Source organism: Pristiophorus japonicus, unplaced genomic scaffold (assembly GCF_044704955.1).
Source record: "Pristiophorus japonicus isolate sPriJap1 unplaced genomic scaffold, sPriJap1.hap1 HAP1_SCAFFOLD_875, whole genome shotgun sequence".
Lineage (NCBI taxonomy): Eukaryota > Metazoa > Chordata > Chondrichthyes > Pristiophoridae > Pristiophorus > Pristiophorus japonicus.
This window is the reverse complement of record NW_027254798.1, coordinates 115,351-134,560: the sequence shown is the minus strand read 5'-3', so window position 1 is coordinate 134,560 and position 19,210 is coordinate 115,351. Positions and strand designations below refer to the sequence as shown.

At 47.6% G+C, this 19,210-nt stretch overlaps 1 protein-coding gene across 1 annotated transcript in view; it reads left to right on the top strand.

The window, feature by feature from the left end:
• Positions 1-19,210, top strand: part of LOC139257595 (ectopic P granules protein 5 homolog) — a gene marked incomplete at its 3' end in the record, with an annotated part of 162,376 nt that overhangs the window by 32,307 nt on the left and 110,859 nt on the right. The window contains exon 10 of the mRNA XM_070874534.1: positions 13,111-13,277. Coding sequence (XP_070730635.1) covers positions 13,111-13,277 — 167 coding nt within the window. The remainder of the gene's footprint in view (positions 1-13,110; positions 13,278-19,210) is intronic.

The window sequence follows — 19,210 nt, the reverse complement described above, 5'->3', positions numbered from 1 at the left end:
AGTGAGTGGGCAAAAATTTGGCAGATGGAGTATAATGTGGGAAAGTGTGAGATTATCCACTTTGGCAGAAATAATAGAAAAGCAAATTATAATTTAAATGGAGAAAAATTGTAAAGTGCTGCAATACAGAGAGACCTGAGGGTCCTTGTGCATGAAACACAAAAAGTTAATATGCAGGTACATCAAGTAATCAGGAAGGCAAATGGAATATTGACCTTTATTGCAAGGGGGATAGAGTATAAAAGCAGAGAAGTCCTGCTTCAACTATACAGGGTATTAGTGAGGCCACACCTAGAGTACCGCATACAGTTTTGGTCTCCGTATTTAAGGAAGGATATAATTGCATTGGAGGCTGTTCAGAGAAGGTTCACTAGGTTGATTCCGGAGCTGAGGGGGTTGACTTACGAGGATAGGTTGAGTAGGTAGGGCCTATACACATTGAAGTTCAGAAGAATGAGAGGTGATCTTATTGAAACTTATAAGATAATGAGGGGACTCGACAAGGTGGATGCAGAGAGGATATTTCCACTCGTAGGGGAAACTAAAACTTGGGGACGTCGTCTTCTCTCAGAGGATTGTAAATCTATGGAATTCTCTGCCCCAGAGAGCTGTGGAGGCTGGGTCATTGAATATATTTAAGGCGGAGACAGATTTTTGAGCGATAAGGGAGTAAAGGGTTATGGGGAGCGGGCAGGGAAGTGGAGCTGAGTCCATGATCAGATCAGCCATGATCTTATTGAATGGTGGAGGAGGCTCGAGGGGCCAAATGGCCTACTCCTCCTATTTCTTATGTTTCTTAAACCAGGTGAGCCAAATATTCCAGGATTGGCTGTATTTCCTGCAGCATTCCTTTTTTTTGCCCCCACCTGGGATTGTGCCAAATTCTGGAGCCCTGCCAGCAGGATGTGATTTTAATTCCTTTTCTATTTCTTGGGTTTCCTATTTCGTTGCCATCCCAGAGTCCTTTTCCAATTGAGGAAGTGATGTCCTGATCCTGGGATCTGCTACATTGGCTGCCTGCACAGGGCGAGGCGAGGCGAGGTGACTGCTGTAGGGCCAGAGTGCCAGGCAGGTCCCAGTCAAATTGGGAGGCGAGGGGGGATTAATGTCCTGCAGACCCCTGTCCAGGGCCCCCTCCATCATGTGCTGCAGCTGCTAATGTTTGAAGTGCTGGGGGAGGAGTGGATTGGGGGTGCTGGCAGCTCTTCAGTACCCGACGTATTGGTGGAGTAGGGTTGCCAACTCTGATTGGAGACATTCCTGGAGGTTTGAGCACGTGATGTCTGGACACGTAACATTTGACCACATGATACCTGGTAACATGATATCAGATCATATAACTTCTACAAATGTTATTGGATTTACCTTATAAAGGTTGTGGCCCCTGTAGTTGAGAGTATTTATTTGTGGTTTCGCGCCATCAGCTGTTGAGAAGTTCCAAAAACCAGGAGGCCACCTAAGAGCAGTCGAAGAGAGAAAACAGAGAGCGAGTAATAGGGGTATCCATTCTCTCCATCTCTGCCACCCATTCCCCAGTCTCCATCTCTCTCCCAAGGCCCCATTCCCCAGTGTCGCTCTCTTTTTCCCACCCCTGCCCCCATCTCGAGCCCCTCCGATTTCTCACTCCCCCTCCCACTTGACCGACAGGTCCTGCATTTGTGTAATAGAGATCTCTCTCCCCAGCATCCATAATACACAGAAACTCCTTTATCCCTGTGATAGAGCCGTACAAGTATTCAATCCCAGAGATCGAGAAGTTTATCATAGAATCATAGAACTTACAGTACAGAAGGAGGTCATTCGGTTCATCATGCCTGCACCGGCTCTTTGAAAGAGCAGTCTTGTCACAACCTACACTCCCACTTTTTGTCCATAACGCTGTAAGTTCCTCATTCTCAAGTACTTGTCCAACTCACTTTTAAAATTATTTATGGAATCAGCTTCCACCACTTTTTTAGGCAGTGTTCCATTTCATCTAGATCTTTTGCCAGTGATTTTAAATCTATGAACTCTGGTTATTGACCCACTCACCAGAGGGAATAGTTTTTCTCTATCTTCTCGATCAAAACCTCTCATCACCTTGAAAACCTCTAGTAGGTCACCTCTTAACCTTCTTTGTTCCAAGGCAAACATTCCTAACTTATCCAATCTTTCCTCATATCTGAAGTCTCGCATCCCTGGTTACATCCTGCTAAACCTCCTGTGTACCCTTGCTTTCAAATCCCTCCATGGCTTGCCCCTCCCTATCTCTGTAACCTCCTCCAGCCCTACAATCCTCCGAGATATCTGCGCTCCTCCAATTCTGGCCTATTTTTTAAGGAGGTGACTAAAGTAGTAGACAAGGGACTGTCTATGGATGTTATTCATATGGACTTCCAGAAGGCATTTCTTAAAGTCCCAAATAAGGTAGAAGCCCATGGAACTGAGGGCAAATTATTGACCTGTTAGGAAATTGGCTGAGCGGCAGGAGACGAGCAGCAGGGATAATGGTAGGTACTCAAATTGGCAGGATGTGATTGGTGGTGTACCACAGGGATCTGTGTTGGGCCTTCAACTGTTCACAGTATAGAAAGTCATATATCCAAATCTGCCGATGACACAAAGATTGGCGGCATTGTAAGCAGTGTAGATGAAAGCACAAAATTACAAAGGGATATCGACAGATTAAGTGAATGGGCAAAACTGTGGCAAATGGATTTCAATGTAGGCAAATGTGAGGTCATCCACTTTGGTCCTAAAAAGGATAGAACAGAGTACTTTCCAAATGGTGAAAAGCTAAAAACAGTCGAAGTCCAAAGAGACTTGGGAAGTTCAGGTACATAGATCATTAAAATGTCATGAACAGATATAGAAAATAATTTAAAAGGCTAATGGAATGCTGGCCTTATATCTAGAGGACTAGAATACAAGGGGGTAGAAGTCATACTGCAGCTAAGACCACCCCAACCTCTGTCGTCGAACTACAGTACGCAGATGACACCTGCGTCTGTGCACATACAGAGGCTGAACTCCAGGACATAGTCAACGTATTTATTGAGGCGTACGAAAACATGGGCCTTACGCTAAACATCCGTAAGACAAAGGTCCTCCACGAACCTGTCCTCGCTGCACAGCACTGCCCCCCAGTCATCAGGATCCATGGCGCGGCCCTGGACAACGTGGACCATTTCCCAAACCTCTTATCAACAAGAGCAGACATTGATGACGAGATTCAACACCGCCTCCAGTGCGCCAGTGCAGCCTTCGGCCGCCTGAGGAAAAGAGTGTTTGAAGACCAGGCCCTCAACTACCACCAAGTTCATGGTCTAGAGGGCTGTAGTAATACCCACCCTCCCCAATGGCGCAGAGACATGGACCATGTACAGTAGAGCCCTCAAGTTGCTGGAGAAATACCACCAACGATGCCTCCGCAAGATCCTACAAATCCCCTGGGAGGACAGACACACCAATATTTGAGTCCTCGACCAGGCCAACATCCCCAGCATTGAAGCACTGACCACACTTGATCAGCTCCGCTGGGCAGGCCACATCATTTGCATGGCAGACACGGGACTCCCAAAGCAAGCGCTCTACACGGAACTCCTTCACGACAAACGAGCCAAAGGTGGGCAGAGGAAACGTTACAGGGACATCCTGAAAGCCTGCCTGGTAAAGTGCAACATCCCCACTGACACCTGGGAGTCCCTGGCCAAAGATCGTCCTAATGGAGGAAGTGCATCCGGGAGGGCACCGAGCACCTCGAGTCTCATCGCTGAGAGCATGCAGTAATCAAACGCAGGCAGTGGAAAGAGCGGCGGCAAACCTGTCCCACTCTCCCTTTCCCTCAACGACTATCTGTCCCATCTGTGACAGGGACTGTGGTTCTCGTATTGGACTGTTCAGCCACCTAAGGATTCATTTTTCAGAGTGGAAGCAAGTCTTCCTTGATTCCAAGGGACTGCCTATGATGATACAAAACCCCGGTTAGACCACACCTGAAGTACTGAGAGCAGTTCTGGGCACCACACATTAGGAAGAATACACTGGTCTTGGAGGGAGTGCAGCGTAGGCTTACCAGAAAGATACTCGGAACTTCAAGGGCTAAGTTACTAGGAGAATACACTGATTAGGGTTGCATTATCTAGAATTTAGAAGGCTATGGGATGATTTGATCGAAGTTTTCATGATATTAAGGAGAACGGATAGGGTAGAGAGAGAGAAACTATTTCCACTGGTAGGACTGGGGGCATAGTCTAAAAATTAGAGCCAGACCTTTCAGGAGTGACATTTTTAAACACTTCTGCACACAAAGGGTGTTAGAAGTTTGGAACTCTCTCACAAATGGCAATTGAAGCTAAATCAATTAATTTTAAATCAGAGATTGATAGCTTTTTGTCAACTAAAGGTATTAAGGGATATGGGTTATGTTATTGGACTAGTAATCCAGAGGCCTGGACTAATGATCCAGAGATGTGAGTTCAAATCCCACCACAGCAGCTGGTAATTTAAATTCAGTTAATTAAATAAATCTGGAATAAAAAGCTAGTATCAGTAAAAGGTGACCATGAAACTATCGGATTGTCATTAAAAACCCATCTGGTTCACTAATGTCCTTTAGGGAAGGAAACCTGCCATCCTCACCCGGTCTGGCCTATATGTGACTCCAGACCCACAGCAATGTGGTTGACTCTTAACTGCTTCTGAAATGGCCTAGCAAGCCACTCGGTTGTCAAGAAAGGGGGTAACCACCACCTTCTCGAGGGGCAGTTAGGGATGGGCAATAAATGCTGGCTTTGCCAGAGACACCCACATCCCGTGCATGAATAAAAAAAATATGGGCCAAAGGCAGGTATATGGAGTTAGGTCATAGATCAGCCATGAACTCACTGAATGGTGGAACAGGCTCAAGGAGCTCAATGGCTTACTCCTGTTCCTATATTCCTGATGCGCATCCCCGATTTTATTGGTACCGTGCCTTCAGCTGCCAAGGCCCTAAGCTCTGGAACACCCTCCTGAATCTCTCTTTCCTCCTTTAAGACACTTCTTAGACACTCCTATATTTATAACCCAAGTAACTAATGTGCTTTTTTAACCACCTTATCAACTTGCCATGCCACCTTGAAGGATTTGTGTATTTGGACACCAAGGTCCCTTGTTCATAAGAACATGAGAACTAGGAGTTGGCCATACAGCCCCTCGAGCCTGCTCCGCCATTCAATAAGATCATGGCTGATCTGATCATGGACTCAGGTCCACTTCCCTGCCCGCTCCCCATAACCTCTTATCGTTTAAGAAACTCTCTTTTTCTGTCTTAAATTTATTCAATGTCCCAGCTTCCACAGCTCTCTGAGGCAGCAACTTCCACAGATTTACAACCCTCTGAGAAGAAATTTCTCTTCATCTCAGTTTTAAATGGGCGGTCCCTTATTCTAAGATCATGACCTCTAGTTCTAATCTCCCCCATCAGTGGAAACATTCTCTCTGCATCCACCTTGTCGACCCCCTCATAATCTTATACGTTTCGATAAGATCACCTCTCATTCTTCTGAATTCCGCTATGTAGAGGCCCAACCTACTCAACCATTCCTCATAAGTCAACTACCCCATCCCCATAATCAACCTAGTGAACCTTCTCTGAACTGCCTCCGAAGCAAGTACATCCTTTCGTAAATATGGAAACCAAAACTGCACACAGTATTCCAGGTGTGGCCTCACCAATACCCTGTATAACTGTAGCAAGACTTCCCTGCTTTTATACTCCATCCTCTTTGCAAAAAAGGCCAAGATTCCATTGGCCTTCCTGATCACTTGCTGTACCTGCATACTATCCTTTTGTGTTTCATGCACAAGTACCCCCATGTCCCGCTGTACTGCAGCACTTTGCAATCTTTCTCTATTTAAATAATAACTTGCTCTTTGATTTTTTTCTGCCACCTCACACTTCCCAACATTATACACCATCTGCCAAATGTTTGCCCACTCACTTAGCCTATGTCCTTTTGCAGATTTTTTGTGTCCTCCTCACACGTTGCATTTCCTCCCATCTTTGTATCGTCAGCAAACTTGGCTACGTTACACTCAGTCCCTTCTTCCAAATCGTTCATATAGATTGTAAATAGTTGGGGTCCCAGCACTGATCCCTGCAGCACCCCACTACTTACTGATTGCCAATCAGAGAATGAACCATTTATCCTGACTCTCTTTTCTGTTAGTTAGCCAATCCTCTATCCATGCTAATATATTACCCCCAACCCCATGAACTTTTATCTTGTGCAGTAACCTTTTATGTGGCACCTTGTCAAATGCCTTCTGGAAGTCCAAATACACCACATCCACTGGTTCCCCTAATCCATCCTGTTCATTACATCCTTAAAGAATTCCAGCAAATTTGTCAAACATGACTTCCCCTTTATAAATCCAAGTTGACTCTGCCTGAATGAATTTTGCTTTTCCAAATGTCCTGGTACTGCTCTGTAATCTGCACTTTTTAAAATCGTGACATAGTCTTTCCATATTAGTCCTCCCAAAGTGCATCATTTCACACTTTTCTGCATTGAAGTCCATCTGCCAGGCTTCTGCCTAATTCACTAGCCTGTCTATGTCATCCTGAAGTCTACAACTATCCTGATTTCTCTGCCACTGTGCATGCTGTGTAAAGAAATCTCCATTACACAAAAGCCATTTTTTTCATTCACTGCCAAATCAGATTTAACTGCGTGTCCAGTATTTTAAGGTGTTTGAAGGCTGTCCATAGTTGGTAATTTGTGTGTTCATGGTTTCAAAGTGCATTTTGTAACCATTATAATGTAAATTATTTGGGTCCAACAGTAAGTGTCCATTTTTTGGGGGTGTCCATTTGTACAGGTTTCGCTGTAGTTAAGTAGGAAACAGTGTTTATCCTGATTCTCATAATTTGCATTCTTTTTGATTAAGCATTTAACTAAAGAGTGGCACAATAGTTAAATGTACCTGCATTTGCATAGAATTACATAGAAATTATAATGCAGAAACAGGCCATTTGGCACAACCAGGCCATGTTGGTCTTTATCCTCCACACGAGTAGTACTCCTAATCCCACGGCCCACCCTGTTCCCATTTATTTTTATCCCCCTTTTCTTCAACCTCTTATCTGCTTAAATCACCAACTCCAGTAATGCATTCCCCAGCTTTCCAATCCTCTATGTAAAGAAAAGGTTTCTCCTGCTCTCTGCCCTAAATCTCTTGCATTTAATTTTATCTATATCCCCTCATGGTAGACACCTCCCCAACTCTCTCTGCCTCCATCCCCCGCCCCCCCTGCCCAACCAACCAGTCTGATTCTATCGACTGTGACCCATGCCTTTATTAATTTTTTTTTAAATGGCCATCACTTCACCCTAATCTATCTGTTCTGATGAAAACAACCCTAATTTTTCAAGTATTCATAATTGTATTTCCTCATACCAGGCAGTGAATCTGTGCTGCACCATGTCTATTTCCTCAACATCTTTCTTATAGTCTGGAGCCCAAAACTGCCCACACTATTCCCAATTGTGGTCATACTAAGGTTTTATATAGATTCACCGTTACATCTCAACTTTTATATCTATGGGCTCAATTTTCCCAAATGCAGTTTTTTGCTGTATTTGAAGATTTACGCCCGTTTTTTTGGGGCCCAACTATGCCAAAAACAAAGTTGACAGTTTCCCCGTTTTAACTTGTGAATGTGGCCCAATGCACATTGTTCTTAAGCTTTGTGGGTGGAGCCTAAGATGTGCGCTAAAAAGATCGGGTTGCCAGGGTAACGAGGGATACACTGCGGGCTGAGGCTGGAAAGTGAAACATACAAGAAATTCTGGCCAGCTCACAGCAACCTGTACAAGCACATTGCAGCTTACCAACATGAAAATATTAAAGAGTCTTTGTGTTAAAAGTAAACTGAACTGGAAAGCCTCCCCCCCCCCACCAGTGCCTGGTGCCGCATCTATCCCGGACCGAAACTCTTCCCTCCCTCCGGAGCTGGTACCGCTCCTATTCCGGGCCGAAAGGGTGAACAGACCAGACCAAAAGCCCCAGATTAAAGTTAATTCAAGATTAAAGACAAAAAGGAGATTGTTACAGTACGACAGAACCCATAAGTAAAAGAGATTATAATTACCCACTGTCTCTCCATCTCTGCCGCTGCTGTCCTGGCCGTGAAACTGGATCTGCTGCGCTGATTCTCTTACCTACACCGATTTTTGTTAACTGCCCAGAAGGTTTTTCAGAGTGGATACATAAGCCGTCTTAAGAAAAATCATAGTTGGCCAAACTTGCATAAATAGACAGAATTGGCACTGGTGGCAGGTTACACCCCCAATGAGGTAAAAAAAAATTGTAACCTAAAAAAACTAATCCTAAGTGAATTACGCTAGCGCAGAAACTTTGGGGAAATTTGAAGATTTTAACTTATTCCAAAAAAAATGGTGCGTGCCAAAAAAACGGCGCTGATAATTGGGGAGAATTGAGCCCTATATCTTTTGCCAAAAAACTCGGTATTCCATTTGCTTTTTAACAGCCTTGTATACTTGAGGTTTTGTGAACCTGAACCCCCAAATCCCTCCACTCTTCTACATCTCAATACTTCCCCATTATTTTTTTAATAAAATGTACCATCTCACACTGACATCAAATTGCATCTGCCACCTTTTTGCCCATTACACCATTATATCAATATCCCCTTGCAGCTTCCTTTGGTCATAAGAATTACTTACGATGCTTCTTTTAGTATTATCTGCAAATTGCTTTTAGTCAGTTGCTGGAGTTAGCTTCTGAGCATTTAGGTAGTGCCTCAGCCATTCTATTCAGTTCAAAAGAGTGGCTGTATCTTTCCAGCACACTGATCTTTTGCTCCATTAATTCTGAGCCTGAATTCTACATTGTTCAGAGAGAGTGGTTCTTGAAAGTCCATCACAAGCAACAATATATGATTGTCTACCCTTCACATTAGAGCTAGATATCATATATTCAATCACCCATTAGGCATTTTAAGTGCAAGTGATCACAGGAGGAAGAATCCAAGGTATCATACAGATGAGTGAAGTATAAATATTCTGCAAGCATTTAACATAACATTTAACAAATGTATATTGTTATTTACAAGTATATCGTTGAACACAAATATTGCAAACATTCTCTGCAAGTTAATTGTTTCAAGAAGTAACCAGAGTTTCTGAAGAACAGGGGTTGAGGGATATAGTAAAATGGTGGGTTAGTCCAATCACAATCCACAAAAAGCATTGTGATTGATGGTCTTTTGTTGCTAAGCTCTCCTGTTTTCATTGGAGGAAAGAAGGTTGAGGAAAAATATGATCCAGTTTGCCAAAGGACCGAGTTATTTGCACTAGAAAAATGCTCTGATTGGCTCTCCATTATCACATGACCTGATTGCTGTTTGGCCCCCTTGGAGGATAAACCATACCCATAAGTTTCTCTGGAATGTGTAATTGGAACCACCCAGCCCAGGTTCTGAGTGACTTTGCAAAATGTAATTCGAGCCATTCTGACTTCAGAACCCAGAGAAGATCGAGGTCCCCATCCCAGCCCAAGTTCCTGACCCCATCCCAGCCCAAGTTCTTGACCCCATCCCAGCCCAAGTTCTTGACCCCATCCCAGCCCAAGTTCTTGACCCCATCCCAGCCCAAGTTCTTGACCCCATCCCAGCCCAAGTTCCTGACCCCATCACAGCCCAAGTTCCTGACCGCCCCCCCAGCCCAAGTTCCTTAACCACACCACCCCCCCAGCCCAAGTTCCTTAACCACACCATCCCGCCCCAGCCCAAGTTCCTGACCGCCCCCCCCAGCCCAAGTTCCTTAACCACACCACCCCGTCCCAGCCCAAGTTCCTTAACCACCCCCCCAGCCCAAGTACCTTAACCACCCTGCCCCAGCCCAAGTTCCTTAACCACACTCCCAGCCCAATCCCTGACATTACCCCCCACTCCGCCATAGATGGGGCATTGTGAATGGGTCACAGATTATTAACAGGTTTATTGGTATGAAGTGAAAAGTGACAGTGTCGTGACTTCCGGATTTCATCCACTCCAACGATGTCCCTTGTAACACACGCACCGAGCTTTCTGATACATCGGGTGTGGGTGTAAAGGGGATTGGAAGAACGTGATACGTCTTCCCTGAGTTCCCTCTCTCCCCTCCGATCCCCCCCTCTCGCTTCCCCTCTTTCTCCCCTAGTCTCTACCTCCCTCCCTCTATACGCCTTCCCCCACTTTCCAATCCCAACCCACCCGTCCCCCTCTCTCTTCCCCCCTCACCATCTCTCTCTCCCCCCCTCACCATCTCTCTCTCTTGCTCTCGCCCCCCGTCCCTATGTCTCTCTCTCTCTTCCCCATCTCTCTCTCTTCCCCCCCCCAGTCTCTCTTCCCCCCCCATTCCCCTCCCCAGTCTCTCTCTTCCCCCCCCCCCAATCTCTCTCTTCCCCCCCTAATCTCTCTCTTTCCCCCCCCCAATCTCTCTCTTCTCCCCCCCCCAGTCTCTCTCTTCTCCCCCCCCCGTCTCTCTCTTCTCCCCCCGTCTCTCTCTTCTCCCCCCGTCTCTCTCTTCTCCCCCCGTCTCTCTCTTCTCCCCCCGTCTCTCTCTTCTCCCCCCGTCTTTCTCTTCTCCCCCCCCAGTCTCTCTCCCCCCCCCCCAGTCTCTCTCCCCCCCCCCCCCAGTCTCTCTTCCCCCCCCCCCAGTCTCTCTCCCCCCCCCCCCCCCAGTCTCTCTCTCCCCCCCCCCAGTCTCTCTCCCCCCCAGTCTCTATTCCCCCCCCCCAGTCTCTCTTCTCCCCCCCCCCAGTCTCTCTTCCCCCCCCCCCCAGTCTCTCTTCCCCCCCCCCCAGTCTCTCTTCCCCCCCCCCCCAGTCTCTCTTCCCCCCCCCAGTCTCTCTTCCCCCCCCCAGTCTCTCTCTCTTTCCCCCCCCCAGTCTCTCTTCCCCCCCCCCCCCAGTCTCTCTTTCCCCCCCCCCAGTCTCTCTTTCCCCCCCCCAGTCTCTCTTTCCCCCCCCCCAGTCTCTCTTTCCCCCCCCCCAGTCTCTCTTTCCCCCCCCCCAGTCTCTCTTTCCCCCCCCCAGTCTCTCTTTCCCCCCCCCAGTCTCTCTTCCCCCACCCCAGTCTCTCTTCCCCCACCCCAGTCTCTCTTCCCCCACCCCAGTCTCTTCCCCCCCAGTCTCTCTTTCGCCCCCCCCCCAGTCTCTCTTTCTCTTCCCCCCCCCAGTGACTGTGTCTCTCTCTTTCCCCCCCCCCCCCCCCCCCCGCCACCGTCTCTCTCTTCCACCCTTCTCCTCCCGTCTCTCTCTCTATTTCCCTCCCCGGCTCTCTCTTGTCTCTCCTCTCTTTTCCACCCCCCCCACCCCCAGACTCCGATGTTTTCTCTCCCACAGAAGACCGCAAAAATGTTCGAAATACTCCAAAAGCATACAGCGGCAGTGGACAGGTCCATGCGGCTTGTTGTATGACCTGACTTCCAGTTTCCTTGTACGACGCACTACGCATGCGGAACTTAATCGAGGGCCCATGCTCAAAAAGGGGGCAAAGTCCAATGCGGCATGTGCAGAAGGATACACAAAAAGCTAGTATAAATAGTCACTGTTAAAATGCTGAGGCATAGAATCATAGAAAATTATGACATAGAAGGAGGCCATTCAGTCCATCAGTCTGTGCCGTTTTAGGTTTAACGAGGCTTTTGTCCTCTATAGTTCTTTGTGCATAGTTGAATAAAATTAGCAAGCCTCCAAGAGACTTTTTTTTTTCCTCGTAGAGTAATAGATATGTAGAAGAAACCCAAAGCAAATTATCTGATTGGGAATGCAGCTGTTAGATTCGATGTTGTCATATTCGATGAGGCACAATGATTTCTTTGCTTCAGTGTTGAATTACATTGATCAATAAGGATACAATGGCAAGGAAGTATTCAGAACTTAGATTAAGAGATAAACTTGTGGGGTTGCATATTTGAAACAAGTGGCCCTGGGAATCATCAACATTGACTCTGGACCCCATGAAGTCTCATGACTTCAGGTCAAGCATGAGCAAGGAAACCTGTTGATTACCACCCTCAGCTGATGAATCAGTACTCCTCCATGTTGGACACCTCTTGGAAGAAGCACTGAGGGCTGCGGCAGGTGGTTAGAGAACCAACACGAGGGGAAACCCTACTCATCAATCTACCTGGCGCAGATGTATCTGTTCCTGACAGTATTGGTAGCAGTGACCACCACACAGCCCTTGTGGAGACAAAGTCCTGTCTTCACACTGAGGACACCCTCCATCGTGTTGTGTGGCACTACTACTGTGCTAAATGCAATAGATTCAGAACAGATCTATCAGCTCAAAACAGGGCATCCATGAAGCGCTGTGGGCCATCAGCAGAACAGTATACCGACCACAATCTGTAACCTCATGGCCCGGGATATCCCTCACTCTACTATTACCATCAATCCAGCAGACCAATGAGGAGTGCAGAAGAGCACAGCAGGAGCAGCACCAAGTGTACCTAAAAATTAGGTGCCAACCTGGGGAAGCTGCAACATAAGACTATATGCATGCTAAGCAGCATGCTATTGACAGAGCTAAGTGATCCCACAAGTAACGTATCAGATCAAAGTTCTGCAGTCCTGCCACATCCAGTCGTGAATGGTGGTGGACAATTAACGGGAGGAAGAGGCTCCATGAATATCTCCATCCACAATGATGGCCGTTCAATCTTGCTCTATTTATACTTGAGCTCCTTTAGGTCAAAATAAACAGTATGATTCACTTGATAGACAGGGGATGGATAAGAAAGGTTTATGGATTATCGTTAAAGGAAAGTGGCCCCTTATGAATCCACCCCCCCCCCCCCCAAACAAACAGTACAAAAACTGGTCCCACTTTAGCATCACGGGGAGAATGATTTTTAATAAGGATCCCACCAGCTTGTTTTTTTCAGTATAACTTTTATCTGGTAGGATCACATTTTATTCTCACCTATTATTTTATTAAGTGATAAAATTGTCACAGCAGATTTTTGAATTAACTTTTTATTAGTTTTGCAATACTTAAGTAGAACAATTTGTGTTATATAAGTCCTAGAAATATGTGGAGAATTGAGGTGTGACTCTTTATCCATTTATTTACAGAAGGCCCAAAACCAATTAAAGTTCCCAGTTGTGCCATCCATCCAGCGGCTTATGATCTATCGCTGGGCCCATCAGGCATTGGCTACCCCTGCAGATCACCCGCTTCTCCCACTCATCTGGCAGAAGTTCTTCTTTCTGTACCTTCACCGACCTGGACCAGAGTTTGGGTAACTTTCAACACTTTTAAAATTATATTTCTTGGTCTAGAGAATATTCCTGTATGTCATTTCTTAAGAATAATGACCTGTTGACTATCAAAATATATTTGATATATAATAATTTAAAATCTTGCATAAGGTGCGCATTTCCTGCCCACAAATCTTATTTCCTGCTGTCAACATTTGTAATTGATCTTTTTTGTCAGAAGTTTCCTTTGTAAGTTACTATGCCAACATTTCTCATATTTCCCATTTACATTTTATATTGTGATGCAGTTGCAAGCTCTAGTCACCAGGTGAAGTCTCTCCAAACTCCCATCTGTTTTTTCCTTCATTTTTGTATGTTCAGAGATTGACTACATTTTAACCGAGCCTGTTCATAAGATCATAAGAAATAGGAGCAGGAGTAGGCCATACGGCCCCTCGAGCCTGCTCCGCCATTCAATAAGATCATGGCTGATCTGATCATGGACTCGGGTCCACTTCCCTGCCTGCTCCCCATAACCCCTTATCCCCTTATCGTTTAAGAAGCTGTCTATTTAAATTTATTCAATGTCCCAGCTTCCACAGCTCTCTGAAGCAGCGAATTCCACAGATTTACAACCCTCTGAGAGAAGACATTTCTCCTCATCTCAGTTTTAAATGGGCGGTCCCTTAATCTGAGATCATGCCCTCGAGTTCTAGTCTCCCCAACAGTGGAAACATCCTCTCTGCATCCACCTTGTCAGGCCCCCTCATAGGGCCCAAGTTTCCACAAGAAAAAAAACGGGCGCCCCTCCTAGCTGGGCGCCTGTTTTTCGCACCTAAAACGGCGCCTAAAAAAATCCTCGGTATTCTCCACCGACTTACAGGTCCTCTGGCCCTCGGCGCAGCCAGCACGAGCTGTGCGGGGGGCGGAGCCAGGTCCCGGCGCTGAAAACAGTGCCGGGACCTCTGCACATGCGCGCTTCAGTCGGCACGCAAGTGCAGTAGCTCCAGGCGCCGAACTGTGTGAGAGGGGCCCGAAGCACGCAGCCCCTAGCCCTGGCCCAATGGCCTCACTGGGGCTGCGTGAATGAGGCGGGAGTCGAGAGAAGCAGCGGCCTATAAAAGGCTCAGCAGTCCGGGGAGCGTCGAGAGAGGCAGCGGCCTATAAAAGGCTCAGCAGTCCGGGGAGCGTCGAGAGAGGCAGCGGCCTATAAAAGGCTCAGCAGTCCGGGGAGCGTCGAGAGAGGCGGGAGTCGAGAGAGGCAGCGGCCTATAAAAGGCTCAGCAGTCCGGGGAGCGTCGAGAGAGGCAGCGGCCTATAAAAGGCTCAGCAGTCCGGGGAGCGTCGAGAGAGGCAGCGGCCTATAAAAGGCTCAGCAGTCCGGGGAGCGTCGAGAGAGGCAGCGGCCTATAAAAGGCTCAGCAGTCCGGGGAGCGTCGAGAGAGGCAGCGGCCTATAAAAGGCTCAGCAGTCTAGGGAGTGTCGAGAGAGGCAGCGGCCTATAAAAGGCCCAGCAGTCCGGGGACCGGTGCAGCTCCAGCTGAGAGAGAAGGCAAAAAAGAAGTAGAAAGAAATCAAAAGGTGACATCACAGCCAACGTGGTAAGTGATTGGTGAGTAGTTTTTCTTTTAAAATTCGTAGCCAATCGTTCCAATTCTTCGTCAAATCACAAACGCCAGAGGTCACCTTGCACACGTCAAGAATCACTCTGCGCCAATGCTCTTAGCCAAAAGGCCTAGAGCCACTGCACCGTTCCTGGAAGTACTGCAATACCAGGTTCGTGCCATGGAGGTGGATGGGTCAGGCCCCCCACACACTTCCGTGGAGGTGGATGGGTCAAGCCACCCCACCCACCTCCTGTTTCCAAAAAAGCAAGCATATACCTTCCTGATCCAGAGAGAACCACCTTGGGGTTATGGTGGTTACTCCCCTGTCAGGTCAGTTACGCATGATCTTAGCCAAAAGGCTGAGTCAGTAACTTTTAACATTGTTGTCGCCAATTTAAGTGTATCTAAGGGTTAAATCATGGCAGGACAGCTCGGTCACGTGATATGCTCCTCCTGTACCATGTGGGAACACGGGGACAACACCAGTGTCCCTGACGACTACATGTGCGGGAAGTGTATCCACCTCCGGCTCCTGACGGTCCGCGTTGCGGAGTTGGAGCTGAGGGTGGATTCACTCTGGAGCATCCACGATGCTGAGAATGAAGTGAGTATCACGTGTAGCGAGTTGGTCTTACTGCAGGAGAAGGGTCCACAGCCAGCGAGGGAATGGAAGACCAGCAGGAAGAGTAGTGCAAGGAAGGTAGTGCAGGGGTCCCCTGTGGTCATCCCACTGCAAAACAGATACGCTGCTTTGAGTGCTGTTGAGGGGGATGACTCATCAGGAGAGGGCAGCAGCAGCCAAGTTCATGGCACCGTGGCTGGCTCTGTTGCACAGGAGGGCAGGAAAAAGAGTGGGCAAGCGATAGTGATAGGGGATTCAATTGTAAGGGGAATAGATAGGCGTTTCTGCGGCCGCAACCGAGACTCCAGGATGGTATGTTGCCTCCCTGGTGCAAGGGTCAAGGATGTCTCGGAGCGGGTGCAGGACATTCTAAAAAGGGAGGGAGAACAGCCAGTTGTCGTGGTGCACGTTGGTACCAACGACATAGGTAAAAAAAAGGGATGAGGTCCTACGAAATGAATTTTAGGAGCTAAATTAAAAAGTAGGACCTCAAAAGTAGTAATCTCGGGATTGCTACCAGTGCCACGTGCTAGTCAGAGTAGGAATCTCAGGATAGCTCAGATGAATACGTGGCTTGAGCAATGGTGCAGCAGGGAGGGATTCAAATTCCTGGGGCATTGGAACCGGTTCTGGGGGAGGTGGGACCAGTACAATCCGGACGGTCTGCACCTGGGCAGAATCGGAACCAGTGTCCTCGGGGGAGTGTTTGCTAGTGCTGTTGGGGAGGAGTTAAACTAATATGGCAGGGGGATGGGAACCAATGCAGGGAGATAGAGGGAAACAAAAAGGAGGCAAAAGCAAAAGACAGAAAGGAGATGAGGAAAAGTGGAGGGCAGAGAAACCCAAGGCAAAGAACAAAAAGGGCCATTGTACAGCAAAATTCTAAAAGGACAGAGGGTGTTAAAAAAACAAGCCTGAAGGCTTTGTGTCTTAATGCAAGGAGTATCCGCAATAAGGTGGATGAATTAACTGTGCAAATAGATGTTAACAAATATGATGTGATTGGGATTACGGAGACGTGGCTCCAGGATGATCAGGGCTGGGAACTCAACATCCAGGGGTATTCAACATTCAGGAAGGATAGAATAAAAGGAAAAGGAGGTGGGGTAGCATTGCTGGTTAAGGAGGAGATTAAGGCAATAGTTAGGAAGGACATTAGCTTGGATGATGTGGAATCTATATGGGTAGAGCTGCAGAACACCAAAGGGCAAAAAACGTTAGTGGGAGTTGTGTACAGACCTCCAAACAGTAGCAGTGATGTTGGGGAGGGCATCAAACATGAAATTAGGGGTGCGTGCAATAAAGGTGCAGCAGTTATAATGGGTGACTTTAATATGCGTATAGATTGGGCTAACCAAACTGGAAGCAATACGGTGGAGGAGGATTTCCTGGAGTACATAAGGGATGGTTTTTTTAGACCAATATGTCGAGGAACCAACTAGGGGGAGGCCATCTTAGACTGGGTGTTATGTAATGAGAGAGGATTAATTAGCAATCTCATTGTGCGAGGCCCCTTGGGGAAGAGTGACCATAATATGGTGGAATTCTGCATTGGGATGGAGAATGAAACAGTTAATTCAGAGACCATGGTCCAGAACTTAAAGAAGGCTAACTTTGAAGGTATGAGGCGTGAATTAGCTGGGATGGATTGGCGAATGATACTTAAGGGGTTGACTGTGGATGGGCAATGGCAGACATTTAGAGACCGCATGGATGAACTACAACAATTGTACATTCCTGTCTGGCATAAAAATAAAAAAGGGAAGGTGGCTCAACTGTGGCTATCAAGGGAAATCAGGGATAGTATTAAAGCCAAGGAAGTGGCATACAAATTGGCCAGAAATAGCAGCGAACCTGGGGACTGGGAGAAATTTAGAACTCAGCAGAGGAGGACAAAGGGTTTGATTAGGGCAGGGAAAATGGAGTATGAGAAGAAGCTTGCAGGGAACATTAAGACGGATTGCAAAAGTTTCTATAGATATGTAAAGAGAAAAAGGTTAGTAAAGACAAACGTAGGTCCCCTGCAGTCAGAATCAGGGGAAGTCATAACGGGGAACAAAGAAATGGCGGACCAATTGAACAAGTACTTTGGTTCGGTCTTCACGAAGGAGGACACGAACAACCTTCCGGTTATAAAAGGGGTCGGGGGGTCTAGTAAGGAGGAGGAACTGAGGGAAATCCTTATTAGCCGGGAAATTGTGTTGGGGAAATTGATGGGATTGAAGGCCGATAAATCCCCAGGGCCTGATGGACTGCATCCCAGAGTACTTAAGGAGGTGGCCTTGGAAATAGCGGATGCATTGACAGTCATTTTCCAACATTCCATTGACTCTGGATCAGTTCCTATGGAGTGGAGGGTAGCCAATGTAACCCCACTTTTTAAAAAAGGAGGGAGAGAGAAAACAGGGAATTATAGACCGGTCAGCCTGACATCGGTAGTGGGTAAAATGATGGAATCAATTATTAAGGATGTCATAGCAGTGCATTTGGAAAGAGGTGACATGATAGGTCCAAATCAGCATGGATTTGTGAAAGGGAAATCATGCTTGACAAATCTTCTGGAATTTTTTGAGGATGTTTCCAGTAGAGTGGACAAGGGAGAACCAGTTGATGTGGTATATTTGGACTTTCAGAAGGCGTTCGACAAGGTCCCACACAAGAGATTGATGTGCAAAGTTAGAGCACATGGGATTGGGGGTAGTGTACTGACATGGATTGAGAACTGGTTGTCAGACAGGAAGCAAAGAGTAGGAGTAAATGGGTACTTTTCAGAATGGCAGGCAGTGACTAGTGGGGTACCGCAAGGTTCTGTGCTGGGGCCCCGGCTGTTTACACTGTACATTAATGATTTAGATGAGGGGATTAAATGTAGTATCTCCAAATTTGCGGATGACACTAAGTTGGGTGGCAGTGTGAGCTGCGAGGAGGATGCTGTGAGGCTGCTGTGAGGCTGCAGAGCGACTTGGATAGGTTAGGTGAGTGGGCAAATGCATGGCAGATGAAGTATAATGTGGATAAATGTGAGGTTATCCACTTTGGTGGTAAAAACAGAGAGACAGACTATTATCTGAATGGTGACAGATTAGGAAAAGGGGAGGTGCAAAGAGACCTGGGTGTCATGGTACATCAGTCATTGAAGGTTGGCATGCAGGTGCAGCAGGCGGTTAAGAAAGCAAATGGCATGTTGGCCTTCATAGCAAGGGGATTTGAGTACAGGGGCAGGGAGGTGTTGCTACAGTTGTACAGGGCATTGGTGAGGCCACACCTGGAGTCTTGTGTACAGTTTTGGTCTCCTAACCTGAGGAAGAACATTCTTGCTAGTGAGGGAGTGTTTCTATGTTTCTATGTTTCTCCCACGGCCAGCTCCTGCTCCCCCCCCGTCGACCAGACCAGACACCCGCTCCTCCCCCCCCGTCGACAAGACACCCGCTCCCCTCCTCCGACCAGACCCAACCCGACACCCGCTCTCCCCACCCCCGCCCCGCCCCGACACCCGCTCACCCCCCCCCCCCGACCCGACACCCGCTCCCCCGCCCCCCCCCCCCCCCCCCCCCCGCCGACCAGACACCCGCTTCCCCCCCGCCCCGACCCGAGACCCGACACCCGTTTTCCCCCCCCCCCCGCCGCCGACTAGACCCCGACCCGACACCTGCTCCCCCCGCCCCGACTGACCCGACTCGACCCGCGCTCCTGTTCCCCGCTCTCTCTCTCCCCCCCGCTCTCTCTCTCCCCCCCGCTCTCTCTC